This window comes from Garra rufa, chromosome 23 (genome assembly GCF_049309525.1).
Source record: "Garra rufa chromosome 23, GarRuf1.0, whole genome shotgun sequence".
In the NCBI taxonomy this organism is placed as follows: Eukaryota; Metazoa; Chordata; class Actinopteri; order Cypriniformes; family Cyprinidae; genus Garra; species Garra rufa.
In genome coordinates this window covers 10,855,273-10,883,224 of record NC_133383.1, presented here as the reverse complement: position 1 = coordinate 10,883,224, position 27,952 = coordinate 10,855,273, and the positions used below count along the sequence as shown (strand labels likewise).

General features: G+C 34.8%; 1 protein-coding gene across 1 annotated transcript; it reads right to left on the bottom strand.

Annotated features, from left to right (window-relative positions):
- Positions 1-604: 604 nt before the first annotated feature.
- Positions 605-27,667, bottom strand: pcp4a (Purkinje cell protein 4a). The gene is made up of 3 exons (XM_073829830.1): positions 27,509-27,667; positions 4,505-4,553; positions 605-1,396 (listed from the first exon to the last, which is right to left on the bottom strand). The coding sequence occupies exons 1-3, from the start codon at positions 27,650-27,652 to the stop codon at positions 1,263-1,265; spliced, it is 327 nt and encodes a 108-aa protein (XP_073685931.1). The 5' UTR covers positions 27,653-27,667; the 3' UTR covers positions 605-1,262.
- Between the last annotated feature and the right edge of the window lie 285 nt (positions 27,668-27,952).

Genomic DNA, 27,952 nt, shown 5'->3' with positions numbered 1-27,952 from the left:
TAGGTTTAGTATGCATTGGATTTAATGTATGTTGAATACACTTTGACTGCACTTATGTCACGGTTTGGTCAGTTACCCTGATGTGCGGCCATATTAAATATACACAGATGTAAACAACAGCATGGACTGCACAGTTAATGTACTAATAAATATGTTGTTCTGCTAATTTATGCTGTCGAAATCATTAACAAAACATGTGGAAGCTGCAAAATCATATAGAGAAGGACTTAGTAAGCAGGAAAGGGTGCAATATTTTGACAAACTAAAGTTAATAGGTGGTAAATGCATACAAGCTGTATTAATTAGATATTAGCCTAATATTTCACCTCCCTGAGCAGAAATAAGCACAAACATGAATGTTGTCAAGATTCGTGCCCTGAAATCGTGGTTCAGTTTGGCCAACCACAAACACCTTTTGTTCCTCAGACAGTTTTTTGCACTCTTCTCCTTGATTTGTTATAACAAAACATGACAAGAATTGACCAGATGAAGTATAATTTTATGCATACATTGGACAAACTCTATATTTCTGAAGTTTTGGACACAGCCAGTGTTGGAAGGTAAACAAATGGCATACAAATATAGTGAAATAATCCATCAGTCATTGAGGTCATCCCAATATTTATTGAGTTCACATATGATTATTTCCAACAGTTTAGTGTCAGGAATATTACAATACACTGCTTTCTGACAAAAACACTGGGTAATGATAAATAATGATAAACCGCAAACACAACAGTTCATCTATACAGACAAAACAACACAACGGAGGTGAAAGATTAAATAAGTGTGTGAAGCTTAATTATCTTAGTTTTAGATGCCATACAGGATGTTTTCCTTGAGCAACATTCTTGATCGTTTGGCATAAATACCCCTTGTTTTTGGTCTTAAACAAAGGAAATACTGTCACACAAGTGGTTAACACTTTAAGGTGGATATTTTCAAACACTTTGACTTTAATGAGACAAGTCTGTTCATATTTATCAAAAAAATAACAAAAGTATTTTAAAAGGAAAATACTGTATTGAAAAAATCTATATACTAGAGGGGAACCAAAATATCACATTTTATTCCTGACAGATGATAGCAAAAGGCAAATTGCCTCTTCACCTCTCATCTGCCCCCACCCTTACCCAGAATCAACCCATGACCCCCCCTAACCCCCCCACCCGAGAACAGTGCAGTTTATTAGACATGCAACTCCCTGCCCTAATGGTGCCGTTGGGCCCGCTTGGGGCCAGGGACGCCCTGCATGGGCGCGATTATGATTTCACTGTCTGCTTCTTCTTTTGGAACTTTCTGAACTGCGATTGAATGGCGACGGCTGCCTTCTCCGTCTCGGGGGCGCCCATGTCGATGTCAAAGTCCTCAGCTGGGACGTCCTTCTTGGACGGGTCTGTGGGAACGACACATTGTGTATTGGATCGATATTCTGCACTGTATTTCTGCTGCAGTTCTGCAGTCAGGCCTGACACCACTTTTTATGGTTGATCAGGTTTGACCTTTACTTAGATCTTTGTGCTCTGCAGTAGCTGTACAACATGAAAAGCTATACATTCTTGAAAATATAGGTTCTTTAGTGGCATCTGTGATTTCACGACGAACCTTTGACATGCATGAAAACTTTTCATTGCACCAAAGATTCTTTATAGTGGAAATATGGTTCCTTAGATTATTATACGTTAAGACCTTAGTTTATCTTCGGACTGCAAATTAAGATATTTTTGATGAAATCCAAAAGCTTTCTGATCCTGCATAGACAGCAATGCAACTGAAACATTCAAGACCCAGAAAGGTAGTAAGGACATTGTTAAAATAGTCCATGTGACATCAGTGGTCAGTCTTCAACACACAAATCACTTGAGTACCACGACTATTTTGGATTCTTTATCGATATCCTTTCTACTTTTCTGGGCTTTGAACGTGTCAGTTGCGTTGCTGTCTATGCAGGCTCTTGGATTTCATCAAAGATGTTGAATTTGTAACTTTGGAAAGCGTTATTAGACCTGAGCTAACACGAACTAACAATGAAGAATTGTATTTACTAACTAACATTAATAAAAATAATTAAATACTGAAAGAAATGTCTCAAATGTCAAACTGCTATGAAGTTAACAACAAATGTCAAATTGCTCTTAAGTAAATGTTAATGCATTAAAAGTTTTAAAGTGTTTCCAGCATTACTCATGAGTTTAAAACAACATTACAATGATGAAGTGTTACCATAATCATAAAAAATAAAGTAATTTAAGATGACATGAGGTTGAGTAAATATTGTAAATTCATTTTTTTAGTTCTATTCTTTTAATTGTGGGTCATTCCGTGTCAACTCAACCAGAGGTCCCCAGCTCAAATTATTTATTTTGCTAATATGTTTTCTGAAGAAAGATACACTTGTATAGTGATGAAAGCCAAAAATATTAAATGTCCTGGATGAATATTTACTGAGTAATCCACTATTTTGTAGAAGAGGGTCAAAATGGCAATTTCACCTAAGAGTCAGCGCCAAATTAGAAGGGGGGAAAATGATTTCAGACGTCTGGCAACATCACAATGTTACTTTTTACACAGAGATTGGTACTTCTATTAGTAAAATCTGTTGACTTTAGCAATCTTTGTTGCATTATGTGCCAATAGTGAACATTCAAAACTGGGGAAACAGCTCTTTTCAAGTTTTTTCCTCCAAAGTTACCACTTTCCTTTTGGCATCTTCATTTTTAAGGCCTTATATGGTTCAGTTCCAGAGATATCGGAATTTCAATATCTCCACGGGTAAATCGAAAACCAAATGTTAGTCACTTTGTATACTACCAAATTATTTTATTGAAAGAACAATGTCGGAAAAATAAATGATGTTGAAATTAGAATTGCATCTTGTTTCCCTCTATCAAAACAATTTGCATAGAACATACCTGTCTGAATGCTAAAATGCAATGAGAAATGGTCAAGTTGAGGCACATTACCTTGCTCTCTGTAGTCTATTCATATGATTCTATATTTGAATCAGCTTCAGGTATATTTGGAAGGAGGGTTTTGTTCATTTTAACAGTTTCTGATGCTACCAAGAGTTCAAGCGTTTAGGGCCTTAAAATGATTCCTCAGAAAAGACTCCGATAAAAGATTCCAAAAGTAAAGTTTCTTAGGAACCAGAATCTAAAATAATATTAAGATATCTTGAGTTACATGCACACACATTTTGGAAAAATAATTATGACACTCAAACAGGTATATCCTATAGAATTGTTTTAATAAAGGGAAACAAGATGCCAAATAAAAGTTTATTAAGACCTAGAATCTAAAATCATATTGAGTTATCTTTAATACTTCTTGAGATACAGACACTCAAACTTTGGAAAAAGCACTCAGACAGGTATGTTCAATGCAGTTGTCTTGACAAAAGGAAACGAGATACATCTCTAGTGTCAACATTATTTGTTCCTCAGACTTTCATCTTTAAATACAATAAGTATCAGCAGTATACAAAGTGACCAACATTTGGTTTTCAATCACTGAAAAAAGTAATATTCAACTATCTGAAAATGGAGCCTCATAGAGCTCCCCATATCTCTGGGACTGAATGACGTAGGGGTTTGAAAATGAAGATTCCAAAAAGAAATGTTTATTAAAAGTTACAATCTAAAATCATATCATATCTTTAATACTTCTTGAGTTATATGTACGCAAACTTTAGAAAAAGCACTTAGACGGGTATGTTCAATGCAGTTGTCTTGACAGAAAGAAACTATGTACATCTCTAGTTTCAACATTATTTGTTCTTTAGTCATGCCTTTTTAAAAGGAAGCATCATATTTTTGCAAAGTGACCTACATTTGGTATTTGACCATTGAAACTGTGCACAATTTTATGATTTACCCATGGAGCCATACTGAAGTTTCAATATCTCTAGAACCGAACCATATACAGCCTTAAAAATGATGTCAAAAGGAAAGTTTGTCAAGACCCAATATCTAAAAGGGATGAAAACTTTGGGCGAAAAACTTGCCAGGTACTGCTTCGCCATTTTTGAATGGTCACCATTGGCACATAATGCAACAAAGATTGCTAAAGTCAACAGATTTTACTAATAGAATTAACAATCTCTGTATAAAATAACATTATGATGCTGCCAGTTTTCTGAAGTCATTTTTACCTCCTTGTAATTTGGCTTTGAATCTCAGGTAAAAATTCCCATTTTGACAAATTTATCCGGGACACTTAATATTTTGGCTTTCATCACTGTTTATCTTTCTTCAGAAAAAAATTAGCAAAATCAATGAGCCAGGGAAGTTTCTGAAATTTGCTTGATTTGAAACACAATGACCCATGTTTCTTTACTAATCTACACTTACCTTCAAGCCTAAAAATCATATAACATTTTCTACAAATATTGTTTGCACTGTGTTAGAGAGGAGGAGAAAGAAATGCAAACTTGCAAAAGACTCTGTCATGACTTTATCCAGATAATGAAATGCACAGTTCCAGTGTGGAGTAGCCACACTTATACCTTGTCCACCTGAGGGTTTGATGCTTCCAACTGATCCGGATTCTTGTCTCTGTAAACAAACAAAAATAGAACAGAAATTAATGTCTGTGGATATATTCAGAAAAAAAATAAATAAAAACTCCCATAGCTAAATAATGATGAGACGGGCATTGAAGATGTCAGTTTTCTGTCTCATTAGCTGATCACAATTTAGTGCTTCATATCCTGAATTAATAACTCGGTGTGTACAATGAATTTCAAACACTTCAGAAGAGCTTTGATGCTTTGACGCTAAAGCAATCTTCCTCTGCATGCGTGTGAGTGTGTGCGCGTGGCGCTCGTTTTCTGCTGATGGCATTCTGTATGGATCTGGTTACAGTGGAAAGCGTGTCATTATATGCAGAAGGATTATTCTACACACACATACACATACATACACACACATACACACACACACACACTGGCACAATTTAATCATATTAGTCTCTCTCTCCTTCTACCTCAATCAATCCTCTTGCGTTCAGTTCTATCTTTGTCTTACAGGCTCTGATAAACGTGTGGAATTTGCATAAGAATGTTTGGCAGGGGAAAATCTGCGAACGCTTCACGTCACCCAAATACAAAGCGCTCGGTTATTGCTTTGCATTAAGGAGCTGATGCAAAGAAGTCATCCTGCTGGATGGTGTAGCGTATAGTTTTGTGGCTGTTGTGGGGATGGTGAAGGGCGCTGCTGCATAAATTACAGTCATTTGAAATGTCATACAGCGTAGAGAGTTGAACGCACAGGCACTCGGTGCTACATTGCACGATTAAAGCTTGAGAAATTAAGTAGATGCTAAAATGTGAGCACAAATTCCTAATCAGTCAAGTCAAGCTGGTTCAAAGCAGCTGCATTACTTAAACAGGTAAATAAAAGAATCAGTGATGAAACTTCATAAAATTTCAGACAAAATTCTGCTGTAAAGCAGCTCTAAAAAACAATAGTGTTATGTAGGGCTGTCACGATTCCTTGATTTGAGTATTAAAAAATCCTTATTTACATTTTAACTTCAGAGTAACCTGCAAAATACTGGACGTACGAGAATCCATGAAATGCATTATTAGTCAGTTTTCCAAAGATGCGTGATATGTTAAACCCATTTAAAATCATAATAAAGCATAATGCTATTGTGAATTCACAAACAGTATGATTCAAATAAATATATGCAATGAAGATTTAATATGTGCTTAATTATTTGCATGCGTGTAGAGCAGCTCCGTTCACAGTAAATGATGCTCCGCACAAACGGTTATAATTTACATGTGTGGAGCTCTCAAACTTCATCTCTGCATATTGCTGTGAGTTTGGGTTTATTATAACGTTCAACTGGCAACGCAACGTCCGCCATTACATCAGATTTGTAAGGTAAATCATGCGTAAACCTACGCAAACACAGAATACATCAATATCTTTCTGAATATGCTAACTGTTAATGGTGATTTCAAAATAAAAGTTTAAACCCTCGCTCTGAGTTTACATGTTTTGATGTCCACATATTCAAGAAATTAAAATGGCTGTAGCATTTCTGTCGTAAAGAAATGGCCAAATATTAAAGATTAAGTGGACATTTTATTTAAATGCCGTTTAGTCAGTATTGAACAAGGATTATATCACACAATAAAAAGTGTAAAAACAATCGTCAGGCCGTTGACGCTCTCTGCAGTCATTTGTTAAAATGCTTAATGTACGTTAGCTCTATTGTTCATAATACATTATGTATTTTAACAGTTATGTTCAATAAAAACAAATGATTACCTGCCTTCCATACTTTATTTGAACTAATTAGTGTTACCTCATTGCTATTATATATGTATTTTAAGTCATTAAGGCTATTGTTGCTCAGGTCTATTTTTACTAACTTTACCACATAAAATGAATAATAATTATCCGATTAAAATAATTGACAGATTACTCGATTACTAAATAATCGTTAATGACAGCCCTATTGTCATTAGCCCATTTCATGCAGAAATGCAAATAAAATTACTGGAAAGACTTTACCGGTAAATACAAAAATGTGTTCACACTGGCAACGACATTCCGTCTTTTTACCGGTAAAGCACCATTCACAAATCAGTTTCAAAATACCGGTAAATTCTGTGACATCAATACTAGAAATGACCTCTAAATGGCTGTGCGTCCCAGTGTTGTGTTTGTAAACCTGAAGGGGTATACGCAGTCAGTAGGCGTGTTTCCATTACAGCTTTGCGCCAAACTTTGGCGCTTTTTTATAAATGTCGATTGAAAAGTATTGCAAAATGACGACGTTTCCATTAACCGATGTTATGAAACGTAATTTTTTCCTCTCGCTATTAGTCATGGCAATGGGTTTTTGGCTATAATTAATCGAATATGTATAATCATGTAAATGTTAAAAAAAAGTTTCATTACTGTTTTGCGAAATATTCCTTTTTCGAATTGTCTGAAAAACCACCCCATGCGAGCGTAAAAACTTTTTTGCGATATATAGGAGTTTTTGCACAATTTACGCATTTCCATTAGCCGTTTTCTTTTTTTAAGATTTATTTTTGGCATTTTTTGCCTTTATTGTGAATAGGATAGATCAGGAATGACAGGAAGCAAAGTGTGAGAGAGATAGGGGGCGGGATCGGGAAAGGTCCTCAAGTCGGGATTCGAACACGGGACACCTGTAGCGCTGTATGTCGGCACGCTGCCCCCATTAGGCGTATTTTTAATTCGCAATTTCAATTTGCGCAATTTAAAGGGTAATGGAAACTCAGTTGGTGTTTTTGTTGATGTTGTTAATTTCTTGTCAAACATTCACATTTACGCAGCTTAAAAAGCTCCATAAAGCTGAGAACTCTATGGTGGGTTTCTGCCCACCCCACTGCATCTCATGTTTTTAAATAAAAAAAGTACTCTTTGTGATTAGTTTTCAGTCCTTTGTAACTTAAACTATGCATACATATATGATGCTGTTTTGTTTCTAATTGTTTAAGCAATTTAGATAATATATTTGGTTTATAAATGTGGATATTCAAAATTTGATTTTTTTTTTTTTTTTTTTGACAGCCCTAGTCTTTACTACCTTTCTTGGTCTTAAACGGAGTAGTTGCGTTGCTGCCTCTGCAGGGTCAGAAAGCTCTTGGATTGCATCAGAAATATCGTAATTTGTGTTCCAAAGATGAATGAAGGTCTTATGGTTTGGAATGGCATGAGGGTGAGTAAATAATGACAAAATTTCAATATTTGAGTGAACTACCCTTTACTGTGGGTAGGGCTACCCAGTGTAACACTGCAGATCTAAAAAAGCTGCTGACGAAGTGTCCTGTGACTCGTTGGTCGTGGCTGGTTAGCGCAAAAATCACTTATTGCGGTGTAAAGGTCAGGATAAATTAATGTATGTCAGGGCATTTTATTCTGCTCCGACACTTCTCATTTTCAAACGCATTTCTAACTGCGCTGTAGGTACAAACCCGCAGTGAGACCCCCGCCCCGCTTCAGTTTCTGCTTGGAAAGGGGTGAAATGAGGGAAATCTCCTCACTGCAGAGGAACGCTCTCCTGTTTCTAATCCTGTTTATGTGAGGAAACTCTGGAGCGAGGAGCAGGGGGAGACATTTTCCGGCAGCATCAATATCAGCAGGGTTACATCCCTCTGTCCTGACAGTCTCAAACCACACAGACTCTGAGCTAATGCCATTAAACTTGGAATATTACATTGGGCTCCGGGGAGGCACAAACAAACGCATTAATTGGAGTGAAGTGTCAGTCAGTGGTGCGGCATGAGAAGATGCGAGTCTGAGTGTGGTCAAATAAGGGCGAGAGAGAGATTTTATTCAATTTATTTAGCTAATTAGATGGACATCTGAGCATAGCCACTTTAAGGCAAGTCAGTTCACTCAGCGCCCAGCTATCTATGTAGGCAAGGATTTAAGTCATGTACAGAAGTCTGTTTCTCAAAATTTAATTTTAATCAGTGTTGTTTTAATATCATTTTAGTGCTACTATTATAGTATTTATTTATAATTTGAATTAGCCTTTTTTTTTTCATGGGTTGTTGACTTTTTTTTTTTCTTAAATATTTGTATATAGCTTTGGTGTCTCTTGTAAAACATTGCCACTATTAGCCAATCACATTTAAGCACCTATTGGACCAAAGGCTGATTGGAACAAAATTTGATGGGCCTGTTTGACTCATGGCCCTAGAGGTAGTTTGAAAGAAACCGGCCACTAGGTGGCGCTATCATGTTTTACACTACATATTTCACATGATGTTTTTCACATATACACAATATTCATATCATATATTAGATCTCTTCATTCTGAACAATTTTGCCTCTAGAGCCACTGCTGTCAATCTAACTGTTTGTTAAATATTTGATGTTATATAAAAGCTACTTTTTCGTACTTGTCCTAGATGGTTTGTCTGATTTTCACATGCTGAAAAGACGTGGACAGTTATTTTTGCACCTGACCTTATTGAATATGCATTTGTAGGAGTTTCCCTTTCAGACGCAAAATTTATGGGAGGAGAGTATTAAAATAAATTACGCAACGTGAATTACAAACATTAGCACTCTTCAAATTACTGGTATTTGTGGCATTATTTAACGCCCAATAAAGCATGCCTTAAAGCAGGCAGTAATTTAAACTGCTTTAGGTAGATTGTGCGGGTCATTATGGAAATGATCTGGCTTCATCTGTGTTCTTTATTGTGCACATTGTTAGTAAATCCCACACAGAATTTCCCCCTCCCATCGGCATTTTTATGGAATTGCGCTTTAATGCTAATTTGCCCTGTTTAGTAAATCTGGCCCTGTATCTCCTCAACATTTTATCGTGTATACACCAAACTTGGAGTTTATTATGACAACCATGTCCTGAGGTTACCTGCACATTTTTGGCACAGTGCCACCTAGTGGTCTGGAGATATGAAAATGCCAAAATGCATCTAAGCCTGTTTTTTCACAATTCTTTGTTATACTGGCACCAATCTATATGTGTGTCTGTGTCACCCCTAGTTAACCACATCACATCAATTTAGAATTAGTGCCACCTATTGGTCAAAATGTGAGAAATCATTAAATACTATTTCTAGTGATTTTATTTATGATTTTTTTCTTTTTGGGTAAAATAATCTTAAAATGTTTATAATTGCTCAAGAGTCTTAAAACGCTTGAAACCTGGTAATTGCTGCTAGCAGCTATGTTTTTTAATTAAAGTTTTATTAATTTCAGTACTTAAACTGAGAGCTTTCTGAACCTGCATACAACCATGTTCAAGGTCCAGAAAGGTAGTAAGGATGTCATTAAATTTCATCAAAAATATCTTGATTTGTGTTCCGAAGATTAGTGAAGGTCTTATGGGTTTTGAACAACAAAAGGGTGAGTAATTAATAATAGAATTTTCATTTTTGGCTGAACTATCCCTTTAAATGTTTCAAAAATGTTATTCCTGGTTATGCGAACGTTAAGGGAACGTTTCAGTTTTATCATTTTGAAAACATTATGGCAATGTTACTTCTCTGAACATTCTGAAAAAGTATTTTAAAAGTGTCAGATGAACATCCAACTAAAATGTTTTAGAAAAAATGTTCCAGGAACAATGTATACATAATGTTTTTGTGCCAACGTTTTGAGAACATTACTAAAGGAGAAGTTTACTTCCGGAATGCAAACTGTGGGTCTTGTCTAGTGAAACTATTGGTCATTTTCTTAAAACAATAAATATTTATATACTTTTTAACCACAAATGCTCATCTTGCACCAGCCCGACCTCACGCATTATGTAATCATGTTGGAAAGGTCACGCGTTACATAGGTGCAAGTAACAACCCGGTGTTTACAAAGCGAACGTGCAAAGAAAATCAAATGCCTTTTACAAAAAAAGGTAAAACAACAATGTCGGACGATTTTGAAGTTGGAGAAGAAAATTAGATGGAGTTTTTCACCCTACCCTTCCTTTTTGAACCAGAGTACACAAAGAACTAACCATGCATGACCTTTCCAACGCGATTACTTTATGCGTGAGGTTGAGCTGGTGCAAGATGAGCATTTGTGATTAAAAAGTAAATATTTATTGTTTTAAGAAAATGAACGATGGTTTCACTAGATAAGACCCTTATTCCTCAGCTGGGATCGTGTAGAGTCCTTTGAAGCTCCATTGAAACTGCAATTTGGACCTTCAAACTAGGGCTGCGCGATTAATCGCATGATGTTGTTGTGAGGTGCATTTAGTCAATGAAGCCGGTACTTTGATTAGTAGTAAATCTCCATCACATGCGTTCAGCTGGAGCGGCAGTTAATACACAGAGCCGTAAATCACTGACAAGCTACGCCAGCTGAACGCACGTGATGGAGATTTACTACTAATCAAAGTACCGGCTTCATTGACTAAATGCGCCTCACAACATCGTGCGATTAATCGTGCAGCCCTACTTCAAACCATTGCCCACCATTGATATCCGCTATATGGATCAAAATCCTGAAATGTTTTTCTCAAAAAAAAAAATAAAAAAAAAATTCTTTGTGTGTAGAGACAGACAGACATGAACATCTTGAATGTTGAACTAATCCTTTAAAGACCAGATAAATTTGAGTGAACATTTTATGAACATTACTAGAAGAACTTTGGTTCATAACTTTCAAAGAACCTTGCCAGAACATTAGCCTAAGTTTGAAGAACATTCCCTGTTAGCTGGCACTGCTGGGCTCACCTCTGCAGTCCAACAGTATAAACGACAATCTTAGTTATCCGAGAGAAAATTAGGGACACAAAATCACATTAATGAGAGAATGACTGCAGGAAATAATTAGTTAATGCATAAACACCGGCTTGATTTGGAAGTGGCGAGCAGAGAGGAGCCGTTTTGGATAAAGCATTTTCCTCCCTCCCTCTCTCTCTCTCTCTACAGCCATATGCCTCCCCCATATTGTGTGTTCATTATGAACAATGATGAAAACGATGATTGTAATCATAAACTTCATTAGCCGCAGTGAAGCGAGGATTGGCAATGAAACCCATGTGTACATCACGGGGCAATTAAAATTTTAAGAGAACAGGATGTTTGGTGCTTCTCAGTGGACAAACACGCTCAGACCCAAAGGACTACAGCGGATGAGAATTACGGCACGTAAAAACATTAATAAAAACCCTTTTACTTGGCACTTAATGTCAGGGGTGGATAAATCTCGTCCCAAACATCCCAAACTCGCAGACTTCTGCAAATGCACTGCGGAACCAAGATGCCACACTTAATGCCACAGAGATGCCCTGAGCTCAGCACACCAGTGTCCTTCAGAGCAGCGCTTGGCACTGCCACCCGATGCCGCCACAGCATCCCTCTCCTCGCAGTTTGAGCATGCACTGCTGCGACGCTAATGAACAACCTCATTTATTTCCACTCACTCTGACAGCTGGATTCACTAATTAATAGAAATGCATTTTAAACCCCATTTACAGACGATCATTGAACCGAACGCTGACAGCTTCCTGCTCAAAGGTGATTTATGGACATGCTTGTGGATTCTAAAAAGCTTTTTTGAACCAACAGCGAGTACTAATCACGCAGCTGATAGCTGCATCTATAAAAATGCGAATCAAACACCCTCTACTAAAGCTTTACACCCACCTCTCCCAAATTCTTGCTGTGTTGAATGTCTGAGGAATTTACCAAAAAAACTGTATTCTGTCTTTTTTTATTCGAAGCCATTTGGAGAGCTATTTTAGATTCATTTGGCAGCTCGCGATCTTGGAAAGGCTTCCGTGCTGTTCTCAACATCTATTAAGAATTTAAGGGAGAAACACACAACTAGGACACAGACGGCTAAAGAGGAAAAAACTGGGATCCGATGCGTCACATTTGAAGGCTAACAGATGCTCGACTGAGTGTAGGAAACAGGCTGGAGGATGGGAACTCAAACGGTGGCTTTTATTTGAGCGCCTCGCCACCAGAAAACACTGCAGGACGTAAATACTGGAACTGATGAATGTGTGAAGCCACACGCTGATGATTCCATAAATGATTATCTCTGAGCAGATCTCGCTGCTGGAGTGAATCGCAACTTATTTTTGGCACAGAAACTTCGTGTGTTGCACGGCATTCATATTATATGCCGTCCAGAATCTTTAATGATTGTGTACAGGATTTGCTCGTTGCCAATGGTTAAAGACAGATTTCTGGCATGGAAGCATCTTGTATTTCACAGTATTCTTATCAAATGCAATTTTTTTTGCTCCGTTTATCTCACCGATGAAGTTTTGGTTCCTTCAACACACTGTTTTCCTGTTTAATACTGTAAAGCTGCTTTGACACAATCTGTATTCTAAAAAGCGCTATATAAATAACGAGGGAAGGGAAAAACAAAACAAGGGTACTCTAAAACCCTTTTCGAGTGGTAATTGTTTCTCATGTCTGTAAAAATAAATTTACATGGCACCTCCGTAATAAAACTCTATTTTGGTGGGCAATTTATTCAGTGGCCACAATAGAATAACAAGAATAAATTTGTTTTATAATTACCTGTTTATTATTTGATTATTAAATCTCCTGGTTAAAAACAGGAAAATAGACATGCCATAGTTGAAATGGTTTTCTGTCTTGCATTTTATCTCTTAAAATGACGTCTTTAAACGTCTAGATTAACAGAAATAAATTAATGCAACCTCTTATTTACAAAAGGTAAACATAAAGCTGCTTGGTTTATATTTTTATGTATTAATACATATTTTAAAATTGTATTGTATACCCGTTGCTGTAAAATATATAGTAAAATATTTTATTGGCAAATCGGTTTTGAAAATGGCCGATATATGTGTATATATGTATACATACACAATTTTTAAAACAATTTTATTGTGTGTATATAGGTTTATAATAAATGATAATCTTTCATTTAGATCATGGTCTTATAATTGTAATTTTATCAGTTATAAAATATATATATATATATATATATATATATATATATATATATATATATATATATATATAAATCGAAATTATTTTTTGTATATTATATTTTTTATATTGTAAATAATACTTTTTTATACATATAACTTAATTCGTTATTATGCTTTTACACTACCAGTCAGTAGTACAGCAAAACAGTAAAATGTTTCAATATTTTTACTATTTAAAATAACAGTTTTCTATTTCAATATATTTTAAAATGTAAATGTCTTTATCATCACTTTTGGTCAATTTAAAACATCCTTGCTAGATAAAAGTATTAATTTCTGATAAATGCTGATCTTTGGATTTTTCTATTCATCAAAGAATCCTGAAAGAAATCACTTAACTGTTTTAAATATTGATAATAATTAGAATAAAAAAAAAAAAAAAATCCTGAACAGCAAATCAGCATATTAGAATGATTTCTGAAGGATCATGTGACACTGAAGACTGCAGTAGTGATGCTGAATATTTAGCTTTGATCACAGGAAAAAGTTACATTTTAAAATATATTCAAATAGAAAACAGTGTTTGCTGTACTTTGAATCAAATAAATGCAGGCTTGGTGAGCAGAAGAGACTTCTGAAAATCTTACTGTTCAAAAACTTTTGACTGGTATAGTCTATGTTCTAAATTATAAAAGAAGCTATGTATTTATTTATTTTTTTATTTAGCTAAATGTTTTCTAAAGAAAATGTGAATGGTGTTGATTTAACAAACGACCCAAATGTGGTTTCTAAGAGGTTGCTATTTAGTTGCTAAGGTATTCTCTGTTTTAGCATATTGATACGCAGTTGTGTATCAAAATGTTATGAGTGGTTGTTAGACACATTTCTAGGTGGTTGCTAGATTGATTTCTAGGTGGATGTAAATCTGTGTGATTTTTCTATTTTATTACTCCCCATGTGAACATTGTACATCTGCAATATATTCCTAATGTTTCGACTAGATGTCCATATATCAATTTTCTAGCCACAACATTCTGAAAGGTCAGTTATACTTGTGCTGAAGCAAATTTGCATATTGATATGAACTCATATATCTGGGCATTTTACTCTGGTGTCTTCTGAGCTCTGTTTATGACTCGACTAAAATGATATGCTGCACAATGCAGAAGAGTTTGTGTGATTTACAATAAAATCTCCAGGAATCTCTCTAGTGCTGAGGTAACATTCTGTTCCAGAAAGCTATGCCTCTGTTTTATTGTTCAACAAGCCTAATGAATAAACATTACGATGGGGAAAACAGATTGAGAACACTAAATCAGTAGAAAACACTGGGAAAGACAGGTGAATAGCTAATCACACTTGAGGAAACAAATACAAATGATTGGCAGCTGCTTTTATTGGCCATCTTGTTACATGTACATGTTGTTTCATAGTCTTGCTTCATTTTCCACCATCCTGTACATGAATTTCGCGATAATGGGATCTATTTTTCCTGCTGAGATAATCCAAGCAAGACTAATGACGGCGAATGCAAGGACTCCTCATCAAATATTTAGCGACATTAGCGGTGGCAGCAGCCTGCCTTCAGGCGCCTCCCACCACGCGCCTGCCTTTTCCCGCAGAAGAGGAGGACACCACTGCAGGGGTATTTCCTTCTGCCCCGACACGTGAAATGCCGTCCCCTGCGGCCACCCTTCACGCGGCACATGTCTGTGGGCAGGAAGATTTGACCACCCGGCAGAACAAGTTAGAAAAATAAAGGACCCCCTTTCGCCCTTTCCGCCATCTTATGAGATATTTCAAAACGTAGAACACTTTCACACTTAGTCCGAAGTTTATGTTAATATCACTCTTCACAGGAAGTGGACGTGGAGCCAATCACTACATGCCACCTCAGTACTACACAAAATGTTTGTCCAAAAAACCCACACATTACACACACACACACATATATATATATATATATATATTATTTTATATCAAAATTTTTTATATTATATAAAATTATAGTACAAGTATTTAAACAATTATAAAAATAATTTATATATATATATATATATATATATATATATATATATATATATATATATATATATATATATATATATACACAGTATATAATTATTGTTATAATTGTTTAAATACTTGTACTATAATTTTATATAATATAATAAATCCTTTTATCCAAATTACAATATTATTATATATCCAATGAAAAAAATTTATTACTTTATTTTCACTTTTTAGCAAGTAACACACAAAGTTTTTAAACTCATTTTTATTTTACAATGAATATATATGAAACCAAAAATAATTCATGACTGTTTGCAAATGCTATAAAATATTGTTAATTTTATATATAAAGTATATATAGATATATATGCATACATACACACACACACACACACATATATAAGTACATAATTTTTTTACACAAACTTTTTATATAAAAATGACTTAAAATAAAACATATTTTAGTGATGAATAACTTCTGCAGTGTTTAATAATAATAATAATTATATATATATATACATACATACACACACACACACACACACACACACACACATATGTATATTTATTATATTGTAATTTGGATAAAAGTTTTTTATATTATATAAAATTAAAGTACAAGTATTTAAACAATTATAACAGTAATTATATGAAGTATTGTAATTATTTTCAAAAGTATGTTTTTATACTATATAAGAATATATAAAAACTATTTAAACAATTATATTAGTATTGTAATACATTTTTTTTCAAAAGTATGTATTTTTATATTATATAAAAATATAGTACAACTATTTTAAACAATTATAACAATTATTTTAAGTATTGTAATTATTTTCAAAAGTATATTTCTTATATTATATAAAAATATAGTACAACTATTTAAACAGTTACAACAATAATTATATTAAAGTATCGTAATTTAACTTAAAGTATATATTTTTCTATTATATAAAAATATATAGCAACTATTCAAACAATTATAAATAAATTATAAAAGTTTAAGTATATATTTTATAATAAAATGTATAAAAAATGTATGACAAATCTTTAAATAATTATAACAATTAACATTGTTTTTATTAAAGTGTGTTAAATAGGTGTTATCTTTATTTACAAACTGCATATTTGTCTCACCTAAAAAAAAAAAAAACCTCTTAAAACTCCGTTTTGTGACACTAAAACAGTATTATTTTTTAAATATAGCAGATTTGGGCGTCTGCCATTACACTCGCTGTAAGAAATGCTGCAAGCGGAGTAATACAAACGGTGAAACGGTTGGAGTTCTGTTATCACTAGAATATCACACTCTTATCAGCCAATAGAACAGAGTTTTACCTCAGTGCTGGAGTACCAGAAAGAACTGTTGTGTGTGTGTGTGTGTGTGTGTGTATTTATAGTCCAAACAACCAAATTCTGTCAACTTCTACTGAGATATCCATTCCTCAGTGTGCAGGGAGCAGTGAAACTGCAGCTTTAAACTTAAGCCAGACACTAGAAGTGTGCGGTAAAATCTCCTTCATGGACTCTTTAGTGGGCTATTTTTTTTTTCTCTCTATCCACATCTAATCCTCCTCTTGCCCTAATATGCCTTCTTTCATTCATTCATCCCTCTTTCTATCCTGTTCAGTGACATTTCCCTTTCAGAGCGGCTGCAGGGATTACCGCTCAACCGGTGAGGCTGGGCAGAGAGCTGCGGTCAGACTCTCTCTGACAGTTTAGAGGGATTACCGGGGATCCGAGCGGAATCTGTGCGTGTTGTCAGAATGATTATGGTTTGAGGGGATGGTGAATCACAAACATGACTGTGATAAACAGCAGACACATTACAGTGGACGTAATTCATCACAGAGCGGATGCAGGTGATGCATCAGACATCATGAAGCAGGCGCAGAGATACAGGGACCATTTCATGAGCTTTAAAGCGGAACGGATCACATCCGACACTGTATCGTTTGACGTGTTGGGAGATATTTATACAACCTATAATCATATAACAGCCCTAAAGCCAGGTGCATGTCATACAGTTTTTATGCAGTCGCTGATTAATTGCTTTTGCAACAAATCAAATCTTCGTTTTAGCATGAAATTAGACAATCTGGGGTAAAAAAAACAAAACATTATATTATACAAGATTTATGTGCTATAAAGCAGTGTTATCTTAGTGTCATTAGTTGGATTTCTATCTAAAGTTGTGAATAAATATTGCATAAAACATGTCAAAGAGAACAAAATCATCTGTTCTTGATAAACTGGCACTAAGAATAGTAGGAGAAGCCACTGAATATAATTATTTTCATAAAGCGTGCAGACAAATACTGCAACAGACTTTGTTTAGGAATTTCAGAATGACCATAATAACATTTCAGATGCTGTGCAATGAGATTTATCCGCTGTTTAGTCAGATTAACCCATTCTATCGCACAGTCACATGACTTTTGTTTCCATTTCCCATTATTCGCATTAACCCTTTTTCGCGCAAGTCAAAAACCACCTTAAGCGAGCACCATCACTTGTTTCTGATGCAATACTTCAAAAATGCACATCAAAACAGGGTGATGGAAACCTAGATATTGATATACTATAATAGTTTTAATTCATTACTTGAATGTGTATATATATATTTTTTATATTTTATATTTTCATTTTAAGTTTTTTTTTTCATTTTTAGTAGTTTTTTTAATATTTCTATATAGTTTTTATTCTTTCTTTTTTTTTCAGTTTTAATTTTAGTACATTCGGTTAAACTAAATGAATAGAAATGTTGCATTGGCGACTACCTAAAATAAAAAAATAAATTGTATATAATAAATTAAGTAACAAAAAATTGTAATGGTAATTTTAGATCAAGTTTTAGTTAACTATAATAACCCTGATATAAATAACTTATTGATTTGCATTACTTGCTATAAGAATTTCATCTAACCTTTTGGTCTAAAGAATATCAGCAATTGCACCAAATTGCATTTTTTTGTTAATTTTGGGCCTCTGAATAAAAAAAAGAGGTGCTTTTTCCTTCATTCGAAAAGGAGTATATAGGCCATAAAAGCCTCATGTATTAAATATAAACAAAATAATAATAAACAAAACACATATGTACATTTTTTTTATAACTATATTTTTTTTATATTTTATCTAAAGGCTCAATATACTATGGAAGCCAGTTTCGGCCACTGAATAAAAATAAATAAAAGAGGTAACTGACTTCTTATCTGACAATTCTGACTATTTTTCTCAGAGTTGCGTGATATAAACTCAAAATTGTGAGTTATAAATTCAAAATTTTGATATATAAACTCAAAACTCTTTTCTTAGAATTGCATGATATAAACTCACAATTGGGAGAAATAAAGTCAAAATTGCAAGATAACTCAATTCAGATTTATTTTCCTGCATATGCAAGTTTATATCTCGTAATTCTGACTTTTTTCATTTGCAATTATGACTTTTATTCTCAGAATTGTGCGACATGAACTCGAAATGGTGAGTTATAAACTCAAAATTGCGAGATATAAACTTCTGATTCTGACTTTTTTTCTCAGAATTTTGACAAATTTCTAATTGCGAGAAATAAAGTCAGAATTGTGAGATAACTCAATTCAGAATTGTGAGATAACTCACAATTCTCACTTTTTTTCTCGTATATTCAAGTATATATCTTGCAATTCTGACTTTTTTTATTCTTCGAATTGTGCGATTAAAAACTCGAAATAGTGAGTTATAAACTCATCAAAATTCCTACTTTTTTTTCTTAGAATCACATGATATAAACTTAATTTATATCATGTCAACTCACAATTCGGACTTTTGTACTCGCAATTCTGACCTTTTTTCTCAGAATTGTGTGATATAAATTGCAATTATGAGAAATAAAGTCAGAATTGCAAGATAACTCACAATTGTGAGTTATAAAGTCAGAATTGTGAGATATAAACTCAAAATTCCTTTTTTTTTCAAAATTGCATGATAACTTACATTTGTGAGAAACAGTCAGAATTGCGAGAACTCAAATTCTGACTTTTTTCTTGAAATTGCAAGTTTATATCTCGCAATACTTTTTTCTCAGAATTGTGTTATATAAACTCACAATTGCGAGATATAAAGTCAGAATTGCAAGATATAAACTTCATAAATTTCCTACTTTTTGTCCTTAGAATCTAGGGATGGGCATTTCTGATCATATTTCATTTCGATTAATCCACAGGTTTGAGAAACGAGTACTCGATTAATCGGGGGTGGAGTTTAAGCAAGGGGCGGGGCGTTTGCATCACAGTATACAGTAAACATTTAAAAGAAATAACAGCATGAGGTGAAGCTGAAGCGCTTTTTCTACATGACGCATTGTATATAAAATTAATCACATAGCCTAGATACATAAATATGTAAATGTTATATTACAAATTGTATTTATCTACACAAAATGCATGTGAGCTTGAACTACGTGCCAAGCATAAAGTAGTGGATGCGCTTCTCCCGTTTCTTTAAAACAACAGCAATTGAAGCCCCGCAAATTTTTAGAGTCAATCGATCGTCATTTTCATGCTCGATCGTCGCTGATGGGTTCGAGTAATCGATTAATCGAGTACTCGTGCACATCCCTATTAGAATCGTGATATTAACTTACAATCGCGAGAAATAAAGTCAGAATTCTGATTTTTTTTTTCTCACAAATGCAATTTCTTGCAATTCGGATTTTTGTACTCGCAACTACAGGTATATCACTCAATTCTGAGAAAAACAGAATTGGTAGATAAGTCAAATTCTGACTTTTTTCTTAAAATTGCAAGTTTATATCTCACAATTCTGACTTTTTTCTCTAAACTTTTTTCTATAAACTCACAATTGTGTTAAAAAATACTTTTTGTCCTCAGAATCGCGTGATATAAACTCACAGTTGCGAGAAAAGAATTCTGACTTTTTTCTCACAAATGCGAGTTTATATCTTGCAGTTATATTTGATATATAATTATATCTTATATTATTATAATTATATATATTATTTATAATTATATTATATATTTAGTAGTGGAAATGTGCTTTCATAATAAAAAGTTCCATTTTGTTAAAAGTAAACTATTATTTCTGTTATTTTCTGACTATTATTTCATATGTCAGGTTTTACAGGGTTAATTTCTTCAAATTTTGCTTCACTAGAAAATAATGATTTATACATTTATTTATTTGTTAATAAATATGCCATTTAAAAATAGATTTCAGTCATTTGCTTCATCCTTTGGAGGCAAAACACTTTATCAACTGGTGAACGTTACAGCCCCTCTGGTGATTGAGTAGTTTTGTAGGCGTTTGGCTTAAGAACTGGTCTTGTATTCTGGTGTCAGCAGCTAGATCAAATTTGCATGTGAGCGCCTGTCTCAGAATTGCTGTATGCTCAAATTTGTCCATCACTGTTTGCCAAGGCTGGATGTAATTCACTTACAGACGCTTTAATCTGGAGATTGGACATTCAAAAAGGTGAGACGGACACAGTCAGCCAACCATCCTTTCTTATGCCACTATTTCAACATTGCCGCTTTCCATGAATCAATAACCCTTCAGACTCCAAGCCTCTCCTGAGGAGCGAGCGGCACAAATCCCTTTCTGCCGATAATGGCTCCAGGTTCTGACAGGCGGTTCAATACTGTGTACACATTGCTGATACATCAGGGAAACAAGTGCAGTGCTGAGTTGCAGGAGACTCCTGCAGGAGAGTTTGCTCTGGAGTCTGCTCAGGGCAACTGACCAAGGAAATAAACAGTAAATCTGCTCCCGTGCAATGCGGGATCCGAGAACTAGTGCCGCGCCGTCAGATGTTTAATGCGGCGAGAGGAAGATGAAGACGTAAGCGAGCAAGAGAAAAAAAAAAAAAAACGTGCGCACATTTGGGGGGTCGTTGTTTATGCGTGTGCAGTCTGGTTCCCCCATGCGCACGGTCGAGCGCGCATTTCCTCTTTATCCGTGTGGAAGATGCAGAAGCGCTGGGCCGTAATGTATAAAAATCAATTGTCAGGCCTGATTACATCCAGTGTTTGCACCTCAAGGGCCATAAGTTGCTTTTGATCTCCGTCAAGTTCATAGCTGCGTTCACCACAGCACATGGAGCTGCTCAGTTCAGATGTAGCTCCAAATAGATCAAGCGTGTTGTTTAGGTTTACGAGGGTAACGAAGTCATTTTGTGTTATTTTCAAATGGTAACCCTTATTCTGTAAAAAGTCTTGCATCGGTATTTTGAGCCCTGCAGCAGCTCAATATCAAAATCACCTTTTAGTCTAAACAATGAGCACAGATGTACACTTTTACCAGCCATAAAATACTGCAGATATTACCAACATGGCCCGAAGCTAAGACTGTATTTCACACAGTATCACAAAAGATAAAAAGCTGTACAGTCTGCCATGACTTCAACTTGAAAATCTCACTGCAGGGTCATATTGTACAATCTAACCAGGCACAGTTGTAAGTGCAATGGAATGGAAAAAAATATATTTCTTAACAAGAAATCTATCTATCTATCTATCTATCTATCTATCTATCTATCTATCTATCTATCTATCTATCTATCTATCTATCTATCTATCTATCTATCTATCTATCTATCTAATCTAAAATGTATTATTATTCATTAAATATTTTCTTATTAAATTAATATTTAAAGGCTTTTAAATATATTTTGATTTTAGGAAAACATCATTTGTAAGCAAATAAAATCTAAATATAAATTTTATAATATAAACTTATATTCAAATGTAATCTTTTTCCTTCTAAAAAATGCCTCATCTCTTGGTAAAATAAAACAACAGAAAGTTTTCATTTTCTAGACTTTGTTTTAACGGTTAAATTAAATGAATCAAAAAGCATGTCTATATAATAGAAATCATAAAACTGACACAATTTACTAGCAATTCAATAAAATTTTAACAAAAATGACATTTTAATGGCCCAACAAAATGTTTTTTTCTTCTTAAATTTAGCTTTGTTTTATTATTATTTTTTTTCTATTTCATGTTAATGGTTTTATTAAATTTTAATAATCAATAGCATCACTAATTAATTGATTTTATACAATGTTTTTTTAATTCCTGTGTATATATTTAAGTTTTTCTGTAAATATTAAAAAAAATATATGAAATTTTTATTTTCCATTTTAATTTAAAGCCTATAAAAGCCTATGAAATTGTTGTTTTCCATTTTAATTTTTCTAGACTCTGTTTTAAAGGTTAAATTAAATCTTATTATTCAAAAAGCATGTCTAACTAACTGAAATCATAAAACTTACACAGTTAACTAGCAATTTATGAAAAGTTGAACAAAAATGACATTTTAATGGCCCAACAATTTTTTTTCATAAAAAGGCTTTATTTTATTTATTTATTTTTCCAAATACAGTTTTCTATTTATTTTCTGTATTCTGTTTTAATGGTTTCATTACATTTTAATAGTCAACAGCATCTCTAATTAATTGATTGATTTTATCCATCCAAAATTTAAAAAATATGTGACATTCCATGTTATACGGTATGTTAAATTCCACAAGTTCGTCTGCATTTTATTTTGACTAAAACCACTTGAGTACACTTCACACCGCAACTACGACTTGCAGCCCACATGCAAGAACTTCCCAGGAGCGCTTGAAGACGGCCTTTATGCCAGATGTCAGAAGACCCCTATTATGGTTCGGATCCAGATCCATCCTGTGTTACATAATCCTACACAGCAACAAGTCATCTACAAATCCGCTTAATATCTCGGACAGCAGTTCAATCTCTGGTCTGCCCTCCAAATCTGGACCAAATCTGGATTTAGTATCATGTAGCTTCATGTATAGATTTGCTCACCAATACACAGCAGTAGCTGTTCTGGGAATAATGGGACAACAAAGAGGAAAAAGTGATTTCTCCACTCTCAAATGTCGGAAAGACCAATCAATCCATACAAACATCAGTGGAGGTCACCGCTGATCGTGCCTAATCCTGATCTCTTTGTCTGAGCTCATCAGTCTGTGCGGTGTATATATTAAATCCCTGTTTAAACAATGACTCAGATACCTAATCAGGTAAATGTGTCACAGAGCCAATTTCAGGCATAAGAGATTACACTCCAAAACAACAACAAATCCTAATGCTCCTGGCGCTCCCCCTCTGATTGTAAACAGGACAGCTGTTTTGTTTTGCAGTCTCAGAATTTATTTTTATTTTTTTTAACTCATCCTCATGTTTCCACTATGAAACTGGGACTACCAAACCCCAAAATAGAAAACTCCTTTAAAGGGATAGTTCACCCAAACAAGAAAATTCTGTCATTAATTGCTCACCCTCATGTCGTTCCAAACCCGTAAGACCTTTGTTTGTCTTCGGAACACAAATTAAGATATTTTTGATGAAATCTAAGAGCTCTCTGATCACGTTAAAGGTCCATTAAGGTACCAAGAACATTGACAAAATGTCTGTTTTAAGTTTTTTGCGCACAAAAAGTATTCTCATAGCTTCATAAAATTACGGTTGAACCACTTATGTCATGTGGACTGTTTTGTTGATATTCTTGGTACCTTTCTGGACTGTGAACATGGTAGGACCCTTGATGTATATGGAGGGTCAGACGGCTCTCGGATTTTATCAAAAATATCTTAATTTGTGTTGCGTAGATGAACAAAAGTCTTATGGGTTTGGAACGACATGAGGGTGAGTAATTAATGACAGAATTTTCATTTTTGGGTGAATTATCCTTTAAGAATAAAATACCAGCTTTAGTGTTAACATGTTATATTGTTATGAGACCATAATGAGCATATCTACTCTGTCTACTCTATCTACTCTGCGTTTTCCCTCATTCCCACCCACATCTCTGCATGACCAGAAATATTGCTGGAATTCCAAGCACTTCAGCCAGTCTAAATTAGCAAGAGACCATAGAAATATTTCTTTTGCTTCTTTATAGTGAGAAGAAAGTACTACTGGGACAGGTCAAGGGAATATCTTAAATTATTCATGAGTGTTGTTTGAAGTCCATATTCCACTAGCACCTGCATGGAGGAATTCCCAGAATATGTTGCCCCTATCCAGCATTTCTGGATTCTGCGTACTTCCTCTGTTCATTTAACTGGCAGCGGATTTGTTTGAAGATGTGCTGTGCACCACAAGCCTTATTAAGCTTATTTAGCAGTACTACATTCAGGCATGTTTCTAATGGAGACCAAAATGATCATTTATATAACATTCCTACATTTCCTGCTCCTGCTGTGAGGGAAGCGGCTTCGCATCGACTGCTGCTGCAGTGGGTTGACGCGCACTATGCAAAAATGCACATGCACGCTCACTATCAAAGACAAGACGCGCGGGCTTCGGGCATTTCAAGTGCGTGCAAGGCAGTAGTGATGGCAAGTCAGAATCATTTCTGGAATCGGTTCTTTCGAACACTCAAAATAAAACCAAATCAGTGGTTCTTTGTGTCATGATCCATGGCGTGGCATATTAGGTGTTGTAACATTCCAGTAGTCATATATAAGGTTTGTCATTTTATGTCTGATAGTTAGGTTCATTGGAGCCACGATTGAAGGCGTCATGACATGAGGAACCAAATTAACTTGATCTTTTGACCTTTTGAGGTTTTTGTATGCTTAATGCAAGTCTCATCATCAATAAAAAAGCATTTATGTACAGTAAAAACCATCAGAAAGTGGCTTGTTTGGATCCGAGGTGCCAGATTATGTCACCCGGATGCAGTCATTTGCATAAACCCTGCCTCCAGAGCAAGACATTGTCATAGGCCCCGCCTACTTGCGTTCAGATGCTTAACTGCTGACAATTGATTATGCTAAGTGTCGCATTGTCAAAAGCAAATAGAAATTACAATCACCACTATCTTGTCTACACTGAATACAACTGCGCGTTCGCTTTCTGACACAGTCTCGCGCTCGAGTCTGTCGTCAGTAGGACAAAAGGATTTAAAGAATGGTCGTATTGACATGTTTGGTTTAAATAGTTTTGTTTGTGATATCAAAAGGATCCCAGCATAATGAAACAAGTGGATAGTTTATATTTAATGGCACCCCAGATCATGTTAGACGATTCTGAGGACTTTGTTTTGTAAACAAGGTACAGTCATGGAGAGTTTACAAAGAAACATTTGTTGTAGAATGAAGCAGTATTAGATCTGACTGCAGCTGCATCACAAACTATAAGTAAATTATTTCATAACGCTTCGTCTGGAAATGAGTGTTTTATTTTGATGTTGTCAAAACACTCGCATGCAATAGCGAGAGGGAATTGATACTGTTTCCTATGCAATGATGTTAGCCAATCATAACAGTGGCCAATTACTGACAAACCTTAAAGGACCCACCCCTTAAAAACAGGGTTGACAATAATAATTTTTCCACATAATTTTTTTTTTTTTTTTTTTTGTGTGTGTGTGTGTGTGCCAAGAACTTTATTAATGTTGTAAGTAAACCCCAAGGAACATGTTAAAATAATAACATCCATTTAAAACCTTTGTATGTAATTCAATAGCGAAAGCTGTTTTTATTTATATAATTTTAGACGTTTATTAAAATTTTGTTAATAAAACCGACTCTGTTTATCCACTTTACTTTTCAATGCGGAAGTAAGCTGTTTTCTGGTAATGTTACACAGTGTCCTAACTACACGCAATGCCACGACACGCGATTAAAGGTATCTTTTCAATATTTTTGTCCTAACTAGCTGTGCTGGCGACACACAACAATTCTATTTCAGAAAATGTTTCTGTTTCTGCGATGTCACGGCTGAAACAAAAACATACAAAGTATGACAATTACAATCTCAGATACTGATTATGTGCTTTATATATTTCAATGTTCAAAATGTCTAATGTGAGTTTGAATATCATATTGCGAGAAATTATAGCCATACTGAAAGCAACTTAACATTAAAACCATGAACTACAAACCATTGTGTTCATAATTAAGATAATACATTAAAATAATATGGTAAGACACCCCAGTTTGCAGTATCAAGCAGCAAAACAAGCTGTTTTCTACAGTTAAAAACAGCTGGAAGCGGATACAACCAAAAGCCAGACACATTAAATTTATAAATGGCCACACCCGCTCTTACGGAAAAAATAAGGTGGATAAAACTGTCATAATTTACTTTCATTGGTTAACATTGCTGCTTGTTGTCATATTAGTTCAATGAGTCGGTGAGTTCCGTGAATCACAGATCATTGTGAATCTAACATGTCAAATGTTTTTCGATTGTCAGTGAGGATACATAAGGGGAATTACGGGAATAATAACCGAAAAAGACGATTTTTGATTCAATGATTCAGTGAACTGTTAATCTGGACCATTACGAGTCGAAAATTTCCACAAGAAACTGATTCAGTGAATTAGTGCATTGTTGACTCGAGAACAGAATCATGCGAACGAACCTGTTCTGTAAACCAATTCAGTTTATTAAAAGATCCCAACGAATTACTAAACTGCATTAGACACAAACGTGTTTAATATAGCCATAATTGAAAGACAAATTCTAAAAAGCTCTAACAGAAAGGTTCGCGAAAATGCGTAAAAAATGAAACTATTACTATCATGTGGATGGTAAAAACGCCAGGGAATTCTAAACGTATGTGCAAATTAAAAGCATTTGATGCAACAACATAGCCTACTAATTCGAATTAAAAATCAAGAGAGCAAATTTACTACTAGCTTATCATCTCAGTGTCATTCGAGGTTAGTCTTGAGACTTAACTGACAGATGTCATTTGTTGCATCATTAATCATCGCGTGGATAATGCTGATTCGACAATCTGCCAGCGCGCACACATCCAACAAAACAATATTCCCAATCCGTCGCGCTCTTCTAAGCTTTCCTAAGCATGTTGTTCTAATAAATAGGTGCAATTTCAGTTTTTAAACCGATTTTTTGCGGCTGTGGTGAATAAAACACGCACTCAAACTCCACAAACGCGGAATATATCTGACTGCAAGTTCAAAGCATTGTCTAAATGTTGCATTTTTTAGGTCTCCCCAACACTGAAAGAGAATTTCCTCCTAGGGAAACCCCATTAGCTCGTTACAGTAGAGTAATGCATCGTGCACGGAGAGGGTTATAGTAGCTATATGAGGAAAGCTCACCTCACTCATGCTGGATGATGAGTATGATGATGAAGAGGGTGGAATCGGCAGAAGAGCAGCAGTGATGCAGTCCTTCAGTCCGTGCGCTGCGTGGGTTTGTGCGCCTGCTGGAGTTTTATACTTGGAGCTCCAACTCCCTTTCATGTCATCACGTTTGCACTAAACCAATGGAAAGCTGCCGGTGTCAACGCTCCTGATGTCACCACTTTTATCTTCCGAATAATCACTGAAGCGCACAATTGCAGCCCTATACAAGTGTACAGTATGATAAATTACATATTTTGAGTGTACTTACAAACATATGTGTACGCAGCCTTCAATGCATTTAAACATATTGCTTACACTACATATTTCTATCAACGTATTTAACATCGTCCATTTGTATCTATATAGTGTTAAATTTAAGGTAAAACAAAAACATATATTCAGTTTGCATTACAGTTT